The 20,089-nt window shown below is 33.1% G+C and overlaps 3 protein-coding genes across 4 annotated transcripts in view; all 3 read left to right on the forward strand.

Annotated features, from left to right (window-relative positions):
- Positions 1-536: 536 nt before the first annotated feature.
- On the forward strand, positions 537-4,267 carry LOC149907955 (protein rolling stone-like). The gene is made up of 4 exons (XM_090103437.1): positions 537-1,165; positions 2,787-2,918; positions 3,340-3,529; positions 3,804-4,267. The coding sequence occupies exons 1-4, from the start codon at positions 853-855 to the stop codon at positions 3,985-3,987; spliced, it is 819 nt and encodes a 272-aa protein (XP_089959563.1). The 5' UTR covers positions 537-852; the 3' UTR covers positions 3,988-4,267.
- A 456-nt stretch (positions 4,268-4,723) lies between these two features.
- LOC149907956 (protein rolling stone-like) lies at positions 4,724-10,106 on the forward strand. The gene is made up of 4 exons (XM_090103481.1): positions 4,724-5,044; positions 5,268-5,378; positions 8,328-8,517; positions 9,742-10,106. The coding sequence occupies exons 1-4, from the start codon at positions 4,729-4,731 to the stop codon at positions 9,962-9,964; spliced, it is 840 nt and encodes a 279-aa protein (XP_089959607.1). The 5' UTR covers positions 4,724-4,728; the 3' UTR covers positions 9,965-10,106.
- Positions 10,107-11,312: 1,206 nt separating this feature from the next.
- LOC149907957 (protein rolling stone-like) overlaps positions 11,313-20,089 on the forward strand; it is a 75,280-nt gene continuing 66,503 nt past the window's right edge. The window contains exons 1-4 of one of the 2 annotated variants that reach the window (XR_016456816.1): positions 11,313-11,931; positions 16,618-16,734; positions 17,536-17,728; positions 18,187-19,318. Coding sequence is in view for 1 of the 2 variants with exons in the window: in XM_090103099.1 (XP_089959225.1) it covers positions 11,637-11,931; positions 16,618-16,734; positions 17,536-17,728; positions 18,187-18,400 (819 nt within the window). In the remaining variant the exon portion in view is untranslated. Of the gene's footprint in view, positions 11,932-16,617; positions 16,735-17,535; positions 17,729-18,186; positions 20,050-20,089 lie in introns of those variants that run through there. The other variant, XM_090103099.1, reaches the window with a different exon arrangement.

Here is a 20,089-nt window from a genome sequence, read left to right on the forward strand (position 1 = left end):
ACTTTTTTTATTACAATATGCATATTATAAAATTAATTTTAATCTCGAAAAAGATAAAAATGAAACAATTAAAATTATACTTCAAAAGAAAACGAGGCAAATCGCAGTACCTGCAAAAATATGTGAATCAATACAATCGGTGCCTTTATCACTTACTAATCGTTACCAAAACCTTATCTCACACAATTGTTGCTGATAACGTTACAACAAATTTCCAATAAATATTATCATCAACATAAAATAGTTTAATCACTTGTATGTTACGAACAATGTTCCTAATTAGATAGGAATGTTTCCTATTACGATAGTTAAATATGAGTAATTTTGGAAATATGTAGATAGAGCAGTAGATGTAAAAAGAACAAGAAGGTTCTTTTACCGAATCTGTGGATATAAAATTATAGAAATTACAATAGCGTGCCATAATTTCAATTCATACCAAAGATAATGTCCTATTTAAGTTTCGAGAGCTTAAGCCCAAACTTTCCAACTTCAGTACCCACTTAAGTTCTACCCTCTATGTCTATTCACAGAATATAATCATACGTTGCTAAACGAATAATTTAACAATTATTTCTTAAATATTTTATTGTTGGTGAAAAATAGCAGAATGAAAAAAAAAATACATCCACCCAAAAATACACGGATATACATAAAACTTGTAAATAAACGGAACCACAATCTCACTAGCGCTCTATTCTCAAATTACATCGGTGTACGACACGTAATATAACTTTATCACAAATCTTATCAGTGCGATCAGCTGTATCTCACTACAGGTAGGTACGCACACAAATCCAGCGTGCAGTATACATGTGAATTCCGCTCGTAATAATATTGATTTTCGCGCAAATGGGTGCCACCAAGAAATATTTTAAGCGACAGTTCAAAACTCAAATGTTCAAGTTAGAGTATGACGATGCGTCTGATTTCTACCTGGGATGTTTTCAAAAGAACCGATCATGTGTGCCGCTGTTGCTTTTGAGGGCTCTTTTATTTTTTGGTTCTGTGGCTATCGTGATAGCATCTATAGTGCTGACTATAGAGGCTGGGAAGGGCACCCATTGGCCCATATATTTGACACACTGGGGACTAGTCATGATGATGATTTCTACTGGCTTTGGATTCGCAATCTCTGTAGTTACATATACCAAGGGACCTATTGGTAAGTACTGTTATAATTGTATTAAATTGATCGATACAAAGATTCATTAATCGATAGTTCAGTAGCTCTGTCGAACTTTAAAAAAGAATATGATATGTATAACGTAGGTATAGTTTTGTTCAAATGTACCTAATCAAATATTATGTCACTCAGTACCCCTAAAATCTAATTCTGATAAGTATGTTAAAGTATTAAGATATTCAAGAATTTTATCTTTATGATTTAAAAAAAATATGGATTAGTTCGATTACATTTATTTTAAGACATTGGAAAAACAAAAAAGACAAGATAACTGCGCCCATAATAACAAATATTAATTGTAAGTTTCTATTGCAATTGTTATTACCCAAGCAATAGCATATAAAACATTAATAAAAGTCAGAGATATTTAAATACAATAAAATATATCACAAAGGATGGCCTTATCGCTTAGTAATCACCTTGCACCCTGTATTTGCCTGTGAAAATGTGAAATATAATCAAACAATAGTATCGGCAATAAATAACAATCTCTTCGATTAAAACAAGATCGAATCTTCAGATACCTCTATCTAAGATATCTTTACGTTTACAACGACACCAACCAAGCATATTATGTATGTAAACACAAAAGATAAACATAAGTCTCCTTCTAGCATGCATATTATGTCTGGAGATAGTTAGATGGCTAGAGAGGCTACTAGATAATCACTACATAGTATAAAACAAAGTCGCTTTCCCTGTCCCTATGTCCCTATGTCCCTTTGTACGCTTAAATCTTTGAAACTACGCAACGGATTTTGATGCGGTTTTTTTAATAGATAGAGTGATTCAAGAGGAAGGTTTATATGTATGATAACATCCATTAAATAGTGGAGAAGTACTGTTATTTTTGAGGTTTCTAATGTGATGTCGTAAAAAATTACATTTTTTCCGCTTATAATAAACGCAGGCTGAACCCTACGAGTTTTATCAAAATAATGTACTAAGTACTAGAACACATTGAAAAGGTCTACAGAAAAGTCCGCGATGGTATATGTCTATCTCTTATGGATAACCCACAATAACATTTTTTGTCATTTACTTTTTACGACAAATAATAGCTAATTTTCGAAGCGATTTTCACCAATACAGCATTAATCCTTAGCCAATTAAATACCTTGAATACATTGTTCATTTAATATAGATCTATATGGCCCTTTACACCGTATGATTTAAATGAATATTTTCGAAGATATTACAGATTTAAAAATTGCGGGACGTAGCGTTTGCGGCGGTACCGGCCGGCCCGGCCGGGCCGCTATGTTTTTATATATGTACAACGTTCACAGTTTGTCTGTAGTGTATTTGGTATCAGCATTGCACCCGTGCGAAGCCGGGGCGGGTCGCTAGTACTATATAAGCTTCTCTTCATCGTGGTCAAACATCTCATCCTATTAGGAAAATCCAAGGAAAATCGCAAAGTGTTGCGCAAAACTTCGAATAGATGGCGTTATATGTCATGTATGACAACTTAATTTTCTTTGAACACGCCAGCGGGAAACTACATACAAATTAAACTATATTTTATTTAGAAGCCAATCTCATGATACATACATGAATTTATCTGAAGGTAGATAAATAACTATCAATTTAATTACAGATGGAACTTTAGGGTTACCCTGGTATGTGAAAGCATACTGGGTGCTATACAATATTGCGCTACCATTGGCCCTGTTTATTACTATCTTCTACTGGGTATTTTTGGCTGGGCTAGCAGATAGTGAAGAAGCAGGTATGTCCAACAATTATTTAAAACAAATTTTCGTCGTGTAAATAAAAACGTAAATAGCCGTGCCCGCCCGTGCATAGACTAAAGCAAACATAATATATAGACTAAAACCACCTAAAACCCTTCTAAAACCGTACAGTATTTGTATTGCCGTTTGTACTGTACCTTTAGATTATTATCCGCAAACAAATAAGTAGAAACAGTTCATCACATATAACTATTGCATTGCCTTAAGTTACAATAAATTTTTGGCATATAATTTATAGGCCGTGCTTTGAATCGCATTATTTGGAAAGCAGTGACTGCTGACGGAAATGAAAGCTTGAAAATATGAATTCTTCTTCAAATTTTGCTACAATAACTAAGTAGGTATACCTAACTTTATCTTTCTTTATACATTAACTTTATCCACCTTTATCTTCAGCGGAGTTAGAGCTAGCGGTGAACGAGGTGCTTGACATTTTCATACACGCCATAAACAGTGTGGTTATGGTATTATTGCTACTGATTGCAAGACAGCCTGTGTTCATATTGCACTTCTACCAAGTCTTCGGCTTTGCACTGGTGTACATGTTCTTCAGCCTTATCTACCACTTTGCTGGTGGAGTTGACCAGTAAGTACTGAGTTTTATCATTATGTTTATTTGTGCAGGCCTTTACAGTCAGATTCATGTGAAATAAATAATACTTGATAGTAATATCAATAATAACCGACAAACGATCCAAAAAATGTACCTATACTGTTGTAGCGACGATAACAAGCCCCTACACTGTTATAAATAAACTTGAATACGTAAAATACTTTAATACAAGAGGCAATAAGAAACAATAGACAGCAATTTATGAACCCTCAACAATTTTGTCTCAAAGAACAATGTCTCCTTACAGATTTGGTTTACCATACATCTACCCCGTGCTTGACTGGAACCAGCCTGGCATAGCCGTCCTCGCGGTGGTGTTCTCTGCTATCCTGATTATCATCATCCACTTCCTGGTGGCCCTTCTAGTCCTAGCAAGGGACGCTATTGGCAAATGTTATAGGAAAGATAATGGATTTAGTTTGGCCAGCTAGTTCCAAAAATATCGAATTTATTAGTGTTATTCTGAGAGAAAGGTGTAGTACGTTCATGTACCTCTAAAGATAAGCCAGTACATTGTAAAACCCACAGTAAATTAGTAGACCCATTACAAACATAAGAAACTAAGCAGTGAATGTACTAACTTACTTCTTATCTATATTTTTGAGCGCCTACTATTCTCTTCTCGCTTATTTGTTGTTACACATTTTTTCAAAACTTTTTCACTCATAAACAAAGCTTTACGTTCTTTGTATATTGTGTGGAGAATCTGACTTGTACATATACTTCTAGTTGAATTTTATTTTTGTACTAATTTTATAAATAAATTATGTTACAAAAACTTGGCTTTTAGTTTTTGGTCCTTTCTAATGTAAGTGCATTGGGGAGCCTCGGTATCAACAATCAAAATTTTGAAATTTAACAACACATTTGAAGTTTTTTCTCTTAGTTTTTTCTATATATCTTCTTTGTCTAGCTCCTAGTTTTATAAGTATAAAACACATTTAAAATATCTTTGAAATAAGTGCACTTTCATATTATGATAAACGAATGATTATAGTTAATACATACACATTTTCGAAAATAAAAGATTGCATATGGAGTTCTCAGTAAAAAAAATTGGCGACGATAAGCCCTGACTCAATAGATAACGAACCCATGAGATATCATATCGGTTTTAAACGATAACGTTTATTTAGGTTATTTTTTAGTAATCATAAGCCAATAGAGCGAAAATGAGTGCCATTAAGAAGTTCTATAAGGAGGAGTGTCAACTCCATATGATAGGATTGGAGCATCAGAAACCATCGGACTTTTATCTTAGTGTTTGGCAAACTACGAGATCTGCGGTACCCTTGTTAATATGGAGGACCTTACTGTTTTTGACTGCTTTGGGGATTATTATAACGTCGCTTACATTTTATATATTGAGTCCCGTTTCAGTGGGATACTGGTTCATTTATTTGACCCATTGGGGCTTGCTTCTAATGCTCTTGTCAACGGGTTTCGCAGTGGGGGTTTCAGCGCGCTGTTATTTTTATGGACCAATAAGTAAGTTCAATTTTTTATTCATGGTACTTTACAATTAGTGATACTTACAATTTGTAAATGAGTGAAAGTTACATGTTTAAATTGTTTATGTTTTTAGTTCCATCTGAAAATTAAAGTTGACTAACATTAATTGAGAACTGTTTTCCTTACCTTAATCAAAACCTGTTGTGTACTTGAAAATAGGTATGTACTTATATTATATTTTGCTATAATTTTTCTGCAGGCACTGAATATTGTTTGCCGTGGTATGTGAAAACTTACTGGGTGCTATACAACATATCTGTACCATTGGCATTTCTCATCACAGTATTCTACTGGAGTCTACTGTACGATTGTAAGTAGTTCATTTAATTTTTAAAACTTTTAAGCTATAGTAGGTTACTAAATAAAAATCTTAAAGTAATTTATATTACTAGACTAGCTGTACCCGCGACTTCGTCCGCGTGGAATAGTGACTGCATAGTAGTTACTACTTAACACACAATTATTGAGTAAACACGTCTTGAAACACGTACTATCATATACAACTAAATTATAAGTACTTACACATTATTATAAAGTTAAGAAATAAAATAAATAATAACACAAAAGAACTGTTAGTAACATTTATTACTAAACTGAGCTATAAAACTTAGGTACAGAAGAGTTCAAAATTTCCAGGATGTGGTTATTCTCCCGCTCCCATATTCCTTCTACTTTCACAGACTTTCAACTTTTCCCTTTCATTCCTAGTAAATGGCAGAACCGATTTTGATCTAAATTCTAAACCATGTCTAATCATATACCTATATATTATGTACATGTCATATCCTTTCGTTTGGTACTCCATTTGGATTATGTATCCCCACTATCACCCCAAGGTGCCCTATATGTAATAAACAGATTAACCAATTTTGATAAAACATGACTAATTGTAATTCACACGTCATTTGATATGCCGCTTGATAATATTATTTGACCACATTCGATTATTCATTCCCACTTTTACCGCTATAAATCAATAAATGGATGAACCGATTTTGATTAAATATGCCTCATCATACTTCTCACGTCAGGTCATGCCCTTTCATTTGATATGCCACTTGGGTATATTATTTGACAACTTTTATTCCCACTTTTATACCTATATCCAATAAATGGATGAACCAATTTTGATAAAATATGTCTTATTGTACTTTACACGTCATGTCTTTCATTAGATAAGTCACTTGAGTATATTTGATAAAATTTATTTATTTATTCCCACTTTTACCCCTATATCAAATAAATGGATGAACCGATTTTGATAACATTGGACTACTTAATTGTGTCTGACAGGTCGTCTTTTTTCATTTGATATCACTTGGGTATAACAGACAGCATTCGTTTTTCTCATTCCCACTTTTGCCCTACATATAATTATTAGATGAACCGATTTTGATTAAATATGCCTCATTATACTTCTCACGTCAGGTCATGCCCTTTCATTTGATATGCCACTTGGGTATATTCGACGACTTTTATTCCCACTTTTATACCTACATATTATATCCAATAAATGGATGAACCAATTTTGATAAAATATTATGTCTTATTGTACTTTACACGTCATGTCTTTCATTAGATACGTCACTTGAGTATATTTGATAAAATTTATTTATTTATTCCTACTTTAACCCCTATATCAAATAAATTGATGAACCGATTTTGATATAATTTGACTTGTTGTTACTGACAGGTTGTCTTTTTTCATTTGATATATCACTTGGGTATAACAGACAACATTCGTTTTTTTCATTCCCACTTTTACCCCTCTACTATATAATAAATGGATGAACCGATATTGATTAAATACCTATGCCTCATTATACTTCTCACGTCAGGTCATGCCTTTTCATTTGATATGCCACTTAGGTATATTTGACAACTTTTATCCAATAAATGGATGAACCAATTTTGATAAAATATGTCTTATTGTACTTTACACGTCATGTCTTTCATTAGATACGTCACTTGAGTATATTTGATAAAATTCATTTATTTATTCCCACTTTTACCCCTATATCAAATAAATGGATGAACCGATTTTGATAAAATTTGACTAATTGTTTCTGACATGTCGTCTATTTTCATTTGATAAATCACTTGGGTATAACCTACAACCTACATTAACAACTAACATTCGTTTTTTTCATTCCCACTTACCCCTATATAATATAATAAACAACTAATGTAACAAAAAAACGCATCTAATTCGTATTACCCGTTAGCGAGCTACGGTGGCACAGACAGACACGCAATACACACATAGCGGACATAACACCCCTCTTTTTGCGTCGGGGGTTAAAAATATAATACCTACGACATAATTTCAAAGACCTTTTATATAGAAAATTTACCTAGAAGTAACCATAATGCTATTTGTGCAGGTTTTAGACTTATGAGCAAAAATCTAAATAAAGTTCCTTTGACCCCCCCTACTACCCCCTCAGCATAACCACCCCCCCCACGCTTGGGAACTTTCGATATGATCATCTGGACATGTCAAGGAATAACTTTAGCGTATAATTTACGTAATAAAGTAATTCATGTATAGAATGCCTTAGCAAATGTTCGCTGTGATTACTTAAATGGTCATAACTTTTTTATTTATGAACCGATTGACATGAAATAAACACTAAATGTTAAATGAAGCTTACCACAATATATTAGTGAAAACCGCATTTAAATTGGATAAGCCGTTTCTGAGATTAGCGTGTTCAAACATACAGACAAACAGACAAACCGACAAACAGACAAACAGACAAACAGACAAAAAATTTTTTAACGACAGTTTTGGGTTTGGGATCGATTTAGTAATAACCCCTGCTAATTTTTTTTTACATATTTTCATTGTACAGACACCACTTTTCTAGAATTTTATTATATGTATTGATGATGATGATGAAATCAGTATTTCCTTTTAACAGGCGCGTAGCTAACGCCGTATCTGCAGGGCCACCAACGTGCGCTTTTGTGAGAAATCTTTACCCTTCCTAAGCCCCCAAACAAATTTTTATACGGGGCCCCGCCAAGGCACGCTACGCTTCTGTCTTTTAACTCACTTTTTAAGTTTAATTAAATTATTTTAACTTAAAATTCATCATAATATCGTAAAATCAGACAGTGTATGAATAAAAAAAAAATCGCTCGATTGATAAATAATAAAAAGTTGAGTAAGTAACTTTATCGTACAATAAAACAGTAGTTTCTAATTAACGTTCAATGATTCATATCTCTAAAATTTATAACCCTTCGATTACAGCAAACTTCTTGGAAGAAATGAACCGTGGCTTGGACATCGCGATACATGGCATCAACTCATTGGTGATGTTCCTGTTGCTAATCAGCTCGACCCACTCCACTCGGCTGGTGCACTTGGCGCATCCATTAGTATTAGCTGCTATTTATGTGATATTTGGCGTCATTTATTACGTAGCTGGTGGCACTGATCCGTGAGTTGTTTTCAGTTGCTTTTAATTGTTGAAATTTTTGAGAAAAAAAAAATCTTTTATAGAAAGCTGAATGAAACACATACGAGTTAGTATTAAATGTCTGTACATTCTGCACTCATCATATTATTAATTACGAGGCGATAATTTATCAATTTACACCAGTAACAGAATAATAAAAACCTTGATCGCTGACGTACCCGGATCAAAATCTTTATATGCCATGACAATCACTTTCATTTTATGCCCTTTCCAAATGTATCGGAAAATTATTTATCTTTTTTAAAGCATTCGAATTGTAAATCAAAACCATCCTCGAGTCCACCACATACCTACTCTTTGAGTCCACCTGATTTAATTAAAATTAAAGAAAGATTTCTCAGTATGTAGGTACATAAAATGTTTCTTATGTTAACTTCAAGTTACCTTATGGCTTATAGGTATAAAGAAATGTTTATATACTTAAACAACTATTATTTAATAGCGTACTAACACATAAGAATAATATATGAATCTATAATAATTATTAAAACTAAACAACTTTGAAACTTTTTGTAAATTACGACACACTGCAGACACCAGTTTTCAAATAAAAAATCGGTTCACCAAGTCGAAAATTCTGAGGTAACAAACCAGAATTCATTCGAATTGAGAAGCTCCTTCTTTTTTGAGTTGGTTGAGAAGTCTAATAAATTAAAAAGTGGTTTTCAACGTAAATTTTCAATTAAAAATAACAAACAAAAAATTTGGAACCTAATTCGTTAATATCAGTCCGATATTAAAGATAGAACAATAAAGATGACCTCCATTTAAAATTGATGATTAATTGGTAAATCTGTTCCGTGATGCACGAACGTGATTGTTCCCTTATAAAAGAATTTGTACCTACTACGTAAAGTCGACGTACCTTCATACATCAATTAAAAATAGACTAATTAGGCTATACATTATCAAAAAAAAAGCCTGAATACGAATATTAAGTAAATCTCTTAGGTAATTAAACCATAACTGTAAAAGGTAGAAAAAAAGATAATTGTAGTAAATAGTAATATCATTAATACATTAATTTTTTATCTTTTATAGAAAATCATTGTTCTCTCATTAGACGCGGAAGTTATAATGATCACGCAAGTGAAACTTCTAAAGGTCACGGTCAAACAATAATTCATCATAATTATAAACACACATTGTATTTGAAGAAATGAATTGATATGACTTTATTTTCAGGTATGGCAACCCATACGTATATCCTGTGGTTGACTGGACCAAGCCGGGGACAGCATGTCTCGTGATCTTCATCACTTTGATTCTCTTATTTAGCTTACATTTGGTTACAATGGGAATTTCGGCAATACGAACAGCTGTAGCCAATAAAATCCTGCGCCCGAATGTAGCAGTACAAGTCGATGAAGATCTAGCTCTAAGAAATAGAAGCGAATCGTTTGCGTAACTTTGTGCTCGAAAGAAACAGATTTTTATTCTGTTCATGTTTGCCCATCGATTAAATGTAGTATTATTATATATTTCCCCTAACTTATGACTTACAAATATACAATGTTATTTTTTCATCGAAATAAAATGAATTTGTTACTCATTTATTGTTTTATTCCTCCATGTGTGTTTGTGTTAACTAGGTGGTAATGATTACCAAACATGCTCTTTCACATTGCAAGATCGACATACAGCTGGTCAAACGTTACGAAAGTTGGTTAGTTGTGAAAGAGAAATGCAAAATGCTTACTGGCCCACCGCCCTGGTCTAAACACAAGCCATTTTGTAACTTTATTAGTGTTGTCACGTACATAAGCTATCATATATCGAAATATCAAATGAAAATTCATTTCTTCAAATAAGTAATCTAGAGCTAGAGCTCTAATACAGAATACTTATTAGCACTTACTTCTCAAGCTCGTTACCTCGTATAGTTTTGTTAGAGCTAGCGCGCACGACTTTGTCTCAACTTTGTCTCCGCAACTATTTTGTCTCTCCCATCAATTGTATGGGGAGTTGCGTCGCTACGTGCGCGCACTCATCGCGCACTTTCATAGTTCATACTAGCCACAGATACTAGCCCATGGGTGGAGAGACAAAATAGTTGCGGAGACAAAGTTGCTCGTGCGCGCTAGCTCGTATTTAGTGCAACGAAGGCAAACGTGATTTTTATTGTGTTTTCTAAAATAATTAATTATTAAAAGAGGCATACATTTTAGGTTTAGTACCAAGTTCAACGAGATTATAAAATGTATGAGGTTTTACCACAGGGTTTTACCATGGGTTTTACATTGACGGACATCTGAGGTCTCGTTGTCAATTACTGTCTGTTTTTTAAAGCCTTGGTAATATAATAAGCTTTATCAATATTATTCCTAAATAAAATATCTGGCTGAGATGCCTTATAATTACAATGAAATTCTTAATTTGTCACTCTACGGTCGATATGTGTAAGTGGATTTTTTGTTTGATTTATTATTATTCATAATACCTATATTCACAAATCACAACATTTATTTATCAGGATCTACGTACAGAGATTTCTAAATGTAAGGATTTGTATGTTAATGTCGTTGGGTATACAAACAATACAGTAAATTTTATACCCACAGGATTAGTGGTCACCGAATCCCAGCTCTAATCAAAAAAAGTAATCCAACCTTGCATAGCTAAAACCTGTATTCCCTGTCCTGACACACCACATGTCTTGGCATTGAATCACGATACCACAGTTTTGTTGTGCGAAAGAATGGATTACATAAAGTTTGTAGTTTACGCAAGTCAGCCGGGCAGACACAAGTACACAACCGCACAACCATCTCAGTCGAACGCGAAACGCACGCGCTTTATATGTAATTTGTTCGCCAACTAACGGAAGAAAAATTTTTTTTTTTGTAATAAATTCACAACATTTTTTTTTTTATTTTTTGTTACCAAATATCTTCAATGCAATTTTTCCGCGACCAAAGTTATTCTATTTCTTATATTGACAAGTGATAAAAGATATATCATCGATAAGGAATCCGCTCATTCCTCTTACAAATGTTTACGAATTGTGAAACGTTTAGTTCAGTCGTAAACTGAGTCATTATGGTTTTATAGAAGTGTAGTGGACTACCAAAGCTGTGACAATGGTGAAATGTTCCAGGAAGAGTGTGAAGCTTTCTGATTTGTGGGTGCTTTCGAATGAGAAGCTGAGTGATTTTTACTTATCGTCATGGCAAAGAGGAGAGTCGCCAGTGCCCATGCTAGTGATAAGGCTGCTCCTGGCAGCAGGTGCCACGGCAATCCTCACGTGGTCTCTGTATTGCGGTGCTAGTCCTTACTGGTTGATATTCCTCACTAACTGGGGGGTACTGATGGTCTTCATAATGACCTTCAGTGGGTTAAATGTATCCTTGTTTGCTATATGTAAGAGGCTTCCGGGTAAGTAATATCATTGCGATGTAGATACATAGTTTTGTCCTTATTGGGATGTATTTGTAAACAATAATTGTCATATAAAGTTAAGAGTAATTTGTTTCAAAGATATATTAATTTTATTTGGTTTCTTAAAGATAACTTTGTTCTATCTTTACGATATGGTACGTAATGGAATAATAGGTCTCGTAAATGGTAAAATAAGTTTAAAAAAGCTGTAATATCACAGTAGTTACATAGGTACCTAAATAGTAAATAGTGAAAAATATTTATGTTTGAAAATAACGGAAGTAGGAACCAACATCCAGATCATCATCTTAATAATTAAGTTCTATAGATTAGGTCATTGTTTCTTCAATGATAGACCTCCATTAATTTGTCTCTTATATGTGCATTTATTGCTACCTTACATGATAGCGAACAATTAACCAAATTAATTACAAGGCCTGAAGCATTGAATTGAAGGTAAATTTGCTATCAAACTTCTGCATTTCTCTTTTGAACACTGTAAAAAAATTATAATTTTAAACACAATGTTGTAAAAACAACCCGCATTAGGCCCAAACAATAGATGAGTAGGTACATATTATTCCGTAGCCCTTCAAACCTGAGACAATGAATAGAGGATAATGAACAGATTTTTTCATGTTTCATTTGATCACGTACGATAAAACAAAGCACAGACACAAAGGCATGCAATTATTACAAAAATAGTGTCAATCGATTTTTTATAAGAAAATTATTATACTAGTCATAAACTTGGTACCTACCTAGGTAGGCACTGAGAGTCAAAAATATATTATATGCTGTAGAAATCCAAATACGATTATCAGACACGATTAAATTGCATTCAAAATAAGTTATGGCAGAAACGTCTATTACACTTTCAAATCACTATATCAATAGTTACATCTTTATTACGATCAATACTCTGCAGAAACCTAGTTGTTTAGGTAATATTCTATAAGAGATAATTAATTACAAAACAATAACTTGCCTTAATTATTGACTCAAAGACTATACCGGATTTCAATTAATAACATATTAAAAATTAATTTACTCGTACGTATTCATAGCTAAATCAGCACTATATAAAAATGAATCACTCAAACGTCATTATCTCGAACTAAATTAATTACAGAAAAACCGCAAGAGTTTCTGACGTAGATAATTAAGGACGCTGTCACAAATCTGCGTTACTCAAATTTAGGTATCTAACGACGTAACTTTGTTCGCGGCAATATCACGCTCACGTAAACATAGCGCATTCCATTTTATAGACCATCTTCATACTTGATATTATTTTTAATTTTTGATATTATGTATTTTTATTGAAATTGATTCCAGAAGATTACTAGGAACTTTAAAAATTCATTTTGTTACTTTTATTAGTAGGTACGATCCTAATAAGTATGTTAGTATATTCAAACAACTTAAAAAAGTGTGACTATTTTACATCATTATTTCATTGAATAATAATCTATGAATTGTATACAATATCAAAGCTTTTTAAGAAATGTAGAATTATTATCATACATATGATGTTACCGGCACTGTATTAAATCCGGCATTGTATACAATTCTTAGTAAATGTATGTTATTCCGAAAAATAGTCGGAATGAAATAAATTATAGGTATTCGTCACATAACACATTACCTAGGATACTCTTAAATCTGAACTTTTCCTACGTAGCAAACACATTTGCAAGTGTGGGTAGTTTTTGGGGTAGCTATTAACCAATATGAGGTCAAAACTAAAATCCAAGATGGCGCCGAAGAAAATTTTACATCTTTTCGTCATGGGTGTCATTTTCAAGGTTTTGGAGTAGCTCTTAACAAATATGAGGTCAAAACTAAAATCCAAGATGGCGCCGACGAAAATTTGACTTTTTTCGTGATGGGTGTCATTTTCATGGTTTTTGGGGTAGCTATTAACGAATATGAGGTTAAAACCAAAATCCAAGATGGCGCCGACGAAAATTTGACTTTTTTCGTGATGGGTGTCATTTTCATGGTTTTTGGGGTAGCTACTAACGAATATGAGGTTAAAACCAAAATCCAAGATGGCGCCGATGAAAATTTGACATCTTGTCGTCATAGGTGTAATTTTCTTAATAATAAAGAAGTAAACTAAAATAAAATAACAGATTTTCGTCGGCGCCATCTTGGATTTTATTTTTGACCTCATATTGGTTAATAGCTACCCCAAAAACCATGAAAATGACACCCATGACGAAAAGATGTAAAATTTTCGTCGGCGCCATCTTGGATTTTATTTTTGACCTCATATTGGTTAATAGCTACCCCAAAAACCATGAAAATGACACCCATGACGAAAAGATGTCAAATTTTCACCGGCGCCATCTTGGATCTTAGTTCTGACCTCATATTGCGTAATATCCACCCCAAAAATCATGAAAATGACACCCATCACGGAAAGATGTAAAATTTTCGTCGGCGCCATCTTGGATTTTATTTTTGACCTCATATTGGTTAATAGCTACCCCAAAAACCATGAAAATGACACCCATGACGAAAAGATGTAAAATTTTCGTCGGCGCCATCTTGGATTTTAGTTTTGACCTCATATTGGTTAATAGCTACCCCAAAAACCATGAAAATGACACCCATGACGAAAAGATGTCAAATTTTCACCGGCGCCATCTTGGATTTTAGTTCTGACCTCTTATTGCGTAATATCCACCCCAAAAACCATGAAAATGACACCCATCACGGAAAGATGTAAAATTTTCGTCGGCGCCATCTTGGATTTTAGTTTTGACCTCATATTAGTTAATAGCTACCCCAAAAACCATGAAAATGACACCCATGATGAAAAGATGTAAAATTTTCGTCGGCGCCATCTTGGATTTTATTTTTGACCTCATATTAGTTAATAGCTACCCCAAAAACCATGAAAATGACACCCATGACGAAAAGATGGCAAATTTTCGTCGGCGCCATTTTGGATTTAAGTTTTGTCAAATTGCTTTACCCCACCAATCCGTTCAACAACCCATAAAAAAAGAGGATCTCAGTCAACATAATTTTTAAAACATAATTTTAAATTACAAATAACTGGAATATGAAACTTATACAGTTTACTCTTATAAAGTATCAAATATTTCAAATCACGAAAACGACAGTATACGCACAATAATCTTTTTCTAATTCGTTTTTTTTATTTTTGGGACGAGGAGCGATACACCCGTCCTTCCAAGAGCGCTTCTGAGCGCGGTCTGACGACCCGCGAGAGCAAAATGTATGAAGAAATCGACAAGTATTTTTAATTTAGCTTATAATTGAAATAAAATTTTGATTTAGATACAAAAAAATTATCACAATCTATAAAGGACTATATATCCCTCAATAATTTATAGTTAAGAAGATAGATTAGGCTTTTAATTTTCTTAAAAGTGTACCGGTTTAGACCCCATTTTTTTGCATTTTATGCGATCATTGTGCTGGGAAAATCGTATTTCAGTGACAATTTTGTATGACGTCGTACAATTTTTATAAGATGATCGTAGAACTGAATATATTATCTTTAAATTAAGATATTACTTTGTTCTCACGTGTAAGTGATTTGAGTTAAAATTGTACCGTAAAATAGCGGTTTTTGTTAAAAAACTGTTATAGCACCCTTAAATGCCGTAAAAACCCGTTGCATTCAACAGGCACAAAATTTAAACCTGTTTCCAGGGTGCTACCGGCATTTACCTGACTTTTAGAATCACTTCCAAGAATACTTACACCCGAGAAACCCACTTTTACTTGGCGGTAGGAAACATTGCAAAACGTGTTGCAGCAATCAACGCTTCGATGACACTCGTAATAGACGACAGACGAGCCATATTAAAAGTGACCTTGACGTTATGTAATTTGCTTAATTTGCTGGTCATACAACTTTGTTTTATTATAGTGTGCGCATACAAAGGGCTCAAAATCATATTAAGTATGACTCTTTAAATGTAGGCTGAAATCATTTACAATTAATCTTATAAGGCAGTTGGGTAGCTAAGTATTGGGAAGGTTGAAGGAGGAATGCAGAATTTTTGTTGTTAGAAAAATGGTGCTCGAAAAGTTCTGAAAGCAGCCTTATCCGTTAGTTTATCAGCTAGGCTAGATGTTGTGTAAACAACGCTTTATCCCGTGTTCATTCACGCTCGCTATTTGACTGTATTTGTATTCAGCGAACCCGCGACATGGATTGCGCGGTGCACACTGCACGGTAATAACAGACCCATAATTGCCTATCTCTTATGTATGATGAAACAAGTCTATGAGTGCTGTCGGTTTACAAATATCGCAAGGATTATCAATGTTTACATGTTCACGCAATCCCACTTGGGATCCTTGTACCTACATATAACGAAGACATAAAAACAATTCCACTAGGTATATAATATACCCGTTTCAAGGAAATATTTTTTAGATCCTACCTACCTACTTTCTTAGAAATAAATGATTTTAATTCATAATGAGAACAATTATTTGTCTCGCCATAAACGAGTTGTGTAGTAACATGTAGGTACAATGTACCTACATATTATCTCACAAATACCATCTTAGATTCTCAGAGACATACTTATAAGTTATACGTACCTAGATAAAAAAAATACTCATTTTTATGCTTGTTTTATATAAAGTTACTATCTAGGTACTAAAACTGTTTTTATTTTATACTTTTAGATATTGCTGATGGAGATCTACCGTGGTATATCAGTTTATATTGGCTCATGTATAACATTGCAGTTACAATATCTTTCATGATAACAGGCCTTTATTGGGTCCTTTTATACAATCCAGGTTGGTATATTACACTATTGCACGCCTCATAAGCGAAGCGTTGAGGTGGGTACTATAACTGTCACTTCGCGCAAAACATCTGATTTTTCAAACTTAAAATGTCTTTATGTATCATACATTGCACTTGTAAGATAATACATACACACACATATTAAGAAAAAACACTATTTTAAACGTTCATGATATTTTTGATGTCATTTTTGTTATTTAAACTAGTTAAAAAACAGTTTAAAAAAGTTCTGTCTTGGACGTCCGTGTGTCTGTATGTGCGGATCCTTTTTCTTGTTAACACGATAGCGACGGAAATACTTTACTAATCGAGTCTTTTTTTTTCTCTTAAGCTTGAGTATGCTCAGGAATAGAACCCTTTCATTTTTCAGGGTCTGATTCGATGTGGTTTAATTGTTATTAAATAAACAAAAATAATAATTAATAAATATTTATTAAAAAAAAATTATGAGGCGTGCACTTTTGGATTTTCCAAATTATATCTACTTTGCGGTTAAAACAAATTATTAAGACGTAAACATTAGTCCGTAAAAAAACAAGAGGATCATATTATTCTTTTTGAATAAATAACATACCTAATAAGTATTTCTTAATTTTTTTGAAAAAGGTGCCAATTTGTAGTCTTTCGGGTAGTATATATAGACGATACACATTTTTTCTCATATCTTCGTTAAATTTGTCACTTACGTAAACATCTATTATCCATTATTCAAAAATAATGCACTTACAAACATTTATAGTCGAGCTAAACATCCGCTCTACATACATTAATATATTTCCAATTTTCCCCAGAACAGGATGATGAAAGTGGCCATGGCTTTTGGTTGGATCTGACTACACACGGGTTTAACTCGTGCATAGTGTTCTGCGAGTTCATATTGTCACGAACACCCCTACGCTTTGTGCACATTTACCAGCCCATGGCTATAGGCCTGTGGTTCGCCATTTTCTCCGGCATCTATTATGCTGCTGGTGGCACGGACAGGTTAGTTTACATTATACTGTTTTATAAACTCAAATCAGTCATTTCTAAAGAGTTGTGTCATTGTTCCGTGTTTTAATAATATATGCATGTTTATAGAAGAAAAGAAAGATACAATATGAATACATAGGTATTATAACGAATAGCCAATAGGAGAGTTTGTCTTTAGATGTTGTAATCGATAGGTGTTTGTTACTCAATACACCAAACCTATTGAGCGGATTTTTATGAAGGCAGTGTTGCTGGTACATAACATATTTAAGCACATTAACATCAATATTTGTTCGGGCAACAGCAATAATATAGTTAGGAAGGCACGAGCTAGTAATGTATAATTGAACTGGGTCAAATATATTAGTCATTTCAAAACTTCACATTGAAACTATTGACATACAATCGAGAGTGGCAATATTTATTGTCTTGCGCCTACGTACATTTCTATAAATTTTATTTCTTTGTAGCTTGGGAAACCCCTTCATTTATGAAATATTGGATTGGCGAGAACCGACTCGGTCGCTGACCCTGATCGCCGCTTCAGTGGCAGCTCTGATCATCTTGTTCACTTTGCTCTGGGGCCTGACCCTCTGCAGGGACAAGATCTCCGTAGCTGTCATCAGAACAACCAGCTTGGATCTCCCGTTTACTCCACCTGATCGACTCTCGGAGACTGTATAACTAATAGATGTTCTAGATCGATAATAATGCATTTACAACTATCAGTATGGTTTGCAAATAAACAAGGTTCGTCGGATTGTAACGAGTTTTTATAGCGTGTAAACCAGTTGAACCAGAACGCAATCATCGCAAGTTATCTTTAGAACTTCAATGATTGTATTTACGCATGTGTACAAATATGGCTCAACTGTGTTATTGATAGCTGAATAGATACTGTTTATCACAGATTATACAGATTTTATTATCTAGTACCTGTGGATAGTTCACACGTCATTCTACCAAAAAATAGAAAACTTTGAGATGCGATATGGTTGCATAGTAAGTATAAGGTTGCCTATGTGTACTTAGGCATATTAGCTGTGAATTACAAAATATTAGTTTTCTAATTGTTCAGTAATAAATAGTATAATTTTAAAGGAGCGCATTTTAAACGAGTTTTCTATAAAATTGCTTAATTGTGAAGGGGATCAGAGTAGGTATAAATACCTATATTATATTGTTAGAGCAATACATATAACAATTTGTAAATATAAATAATCCTACTTTACAATAAAGTAATGCTTAAAATTTTTGATAAAGGAGGCTCAGCATATTATAAAAATATGCTCAAATGTTTTATAATTTTTGACCTTCATTCAATTTCGTATAAGAGAGAAATTGCATTTATAATGTAAGGCTTTATTATCTATTTTTTTAATTTTAACATTATGTATACTCTTATACATAATAGTTGCCTTGAATCAACGACAGTAGATAAATACGTGAATAGTACTACCTACATTCTCGGTTCAAACCAGCATTTTAATTTATTACATTTTACCTTTAAATAACTATAGGTACATTAAGTTTTATGTTTCCATAAAAACAGGGCATTGATAATTAATTGTATGAAAGCCACGATCGCAAAATGAAAAATATGTAGGTAGTCTTTTGATGTGAAACATCCTATACGCATGTAAAACTGATTTCTGGCGGTCGCGGTGGCTACGCTATTTATTATTATGTTGGTATATCTGCATATTACTTTTACAAAATAATGTCGATGTTTCACATCTGCCAGGTATCCCGTGAGGGCTCAAATTTTTTTTATAAATACTTAAGTATGTTTTTTTTTGTATGTTTCGATGCAAGCGCAATTATATTTTACGCATCGAACAATGGTTAAATAGGTTTAAAAGATAGCCAATTTGGAATAATTTTTCGAAGTTATTTCCAGATATATTTTTATTTTATACATGTATAAATTATATAAACAAGCCTAGAGAGCTCAAAAAGCAATTTGAAAATGTAATAAAAGTTATATAAAATTTAAATTTAAAACTTACTTACTTAAAATACATTTAATTAATAATGTTTCTAATAAAATTTACTTGTTTAGTTTTTTGGTTGGTTTAGTTAAACCCAGAATACATTGTTCTTTTTATGCTGAGTTTCAAAAATAATATGAGGAAAATATAAAGGCCTTGAAAAATTTAGTTTGTAATCATTGAGTTACTAAGTACTACCATAGTAATTAGTAACTCAATGTTTGTTATTACCACTTAATATTTTTTACTATTTTCAGCTCTCAAGCTATCTTAGACTGTATCTAGTTATTTTTTATGGAAAATGTAAATAACGTCGATGTATTAAAGATATTTCGTATTTTTTATACGTTTTTCATTTATTTTTCCTGTCTAATTTATAGAC

The sequence above is a fragment of the Colias eurytheme genome, chromosome 6 (assembly GCF_061535395.1).
Source record: "Colias eurytheme isolate Ceu_HAF_F1 chromosome 6, ilColEury1 Martin Lab GWU primary, whole genome shotgun sequence".
In the NCBI taxonomy this organism is placed as follows: domain Eukaryota; kingdom Metazoa; phylum Arthropoda; class Insecta; order Lepidoptera; family Pieridae; genus Colias; species Colias eurytheme.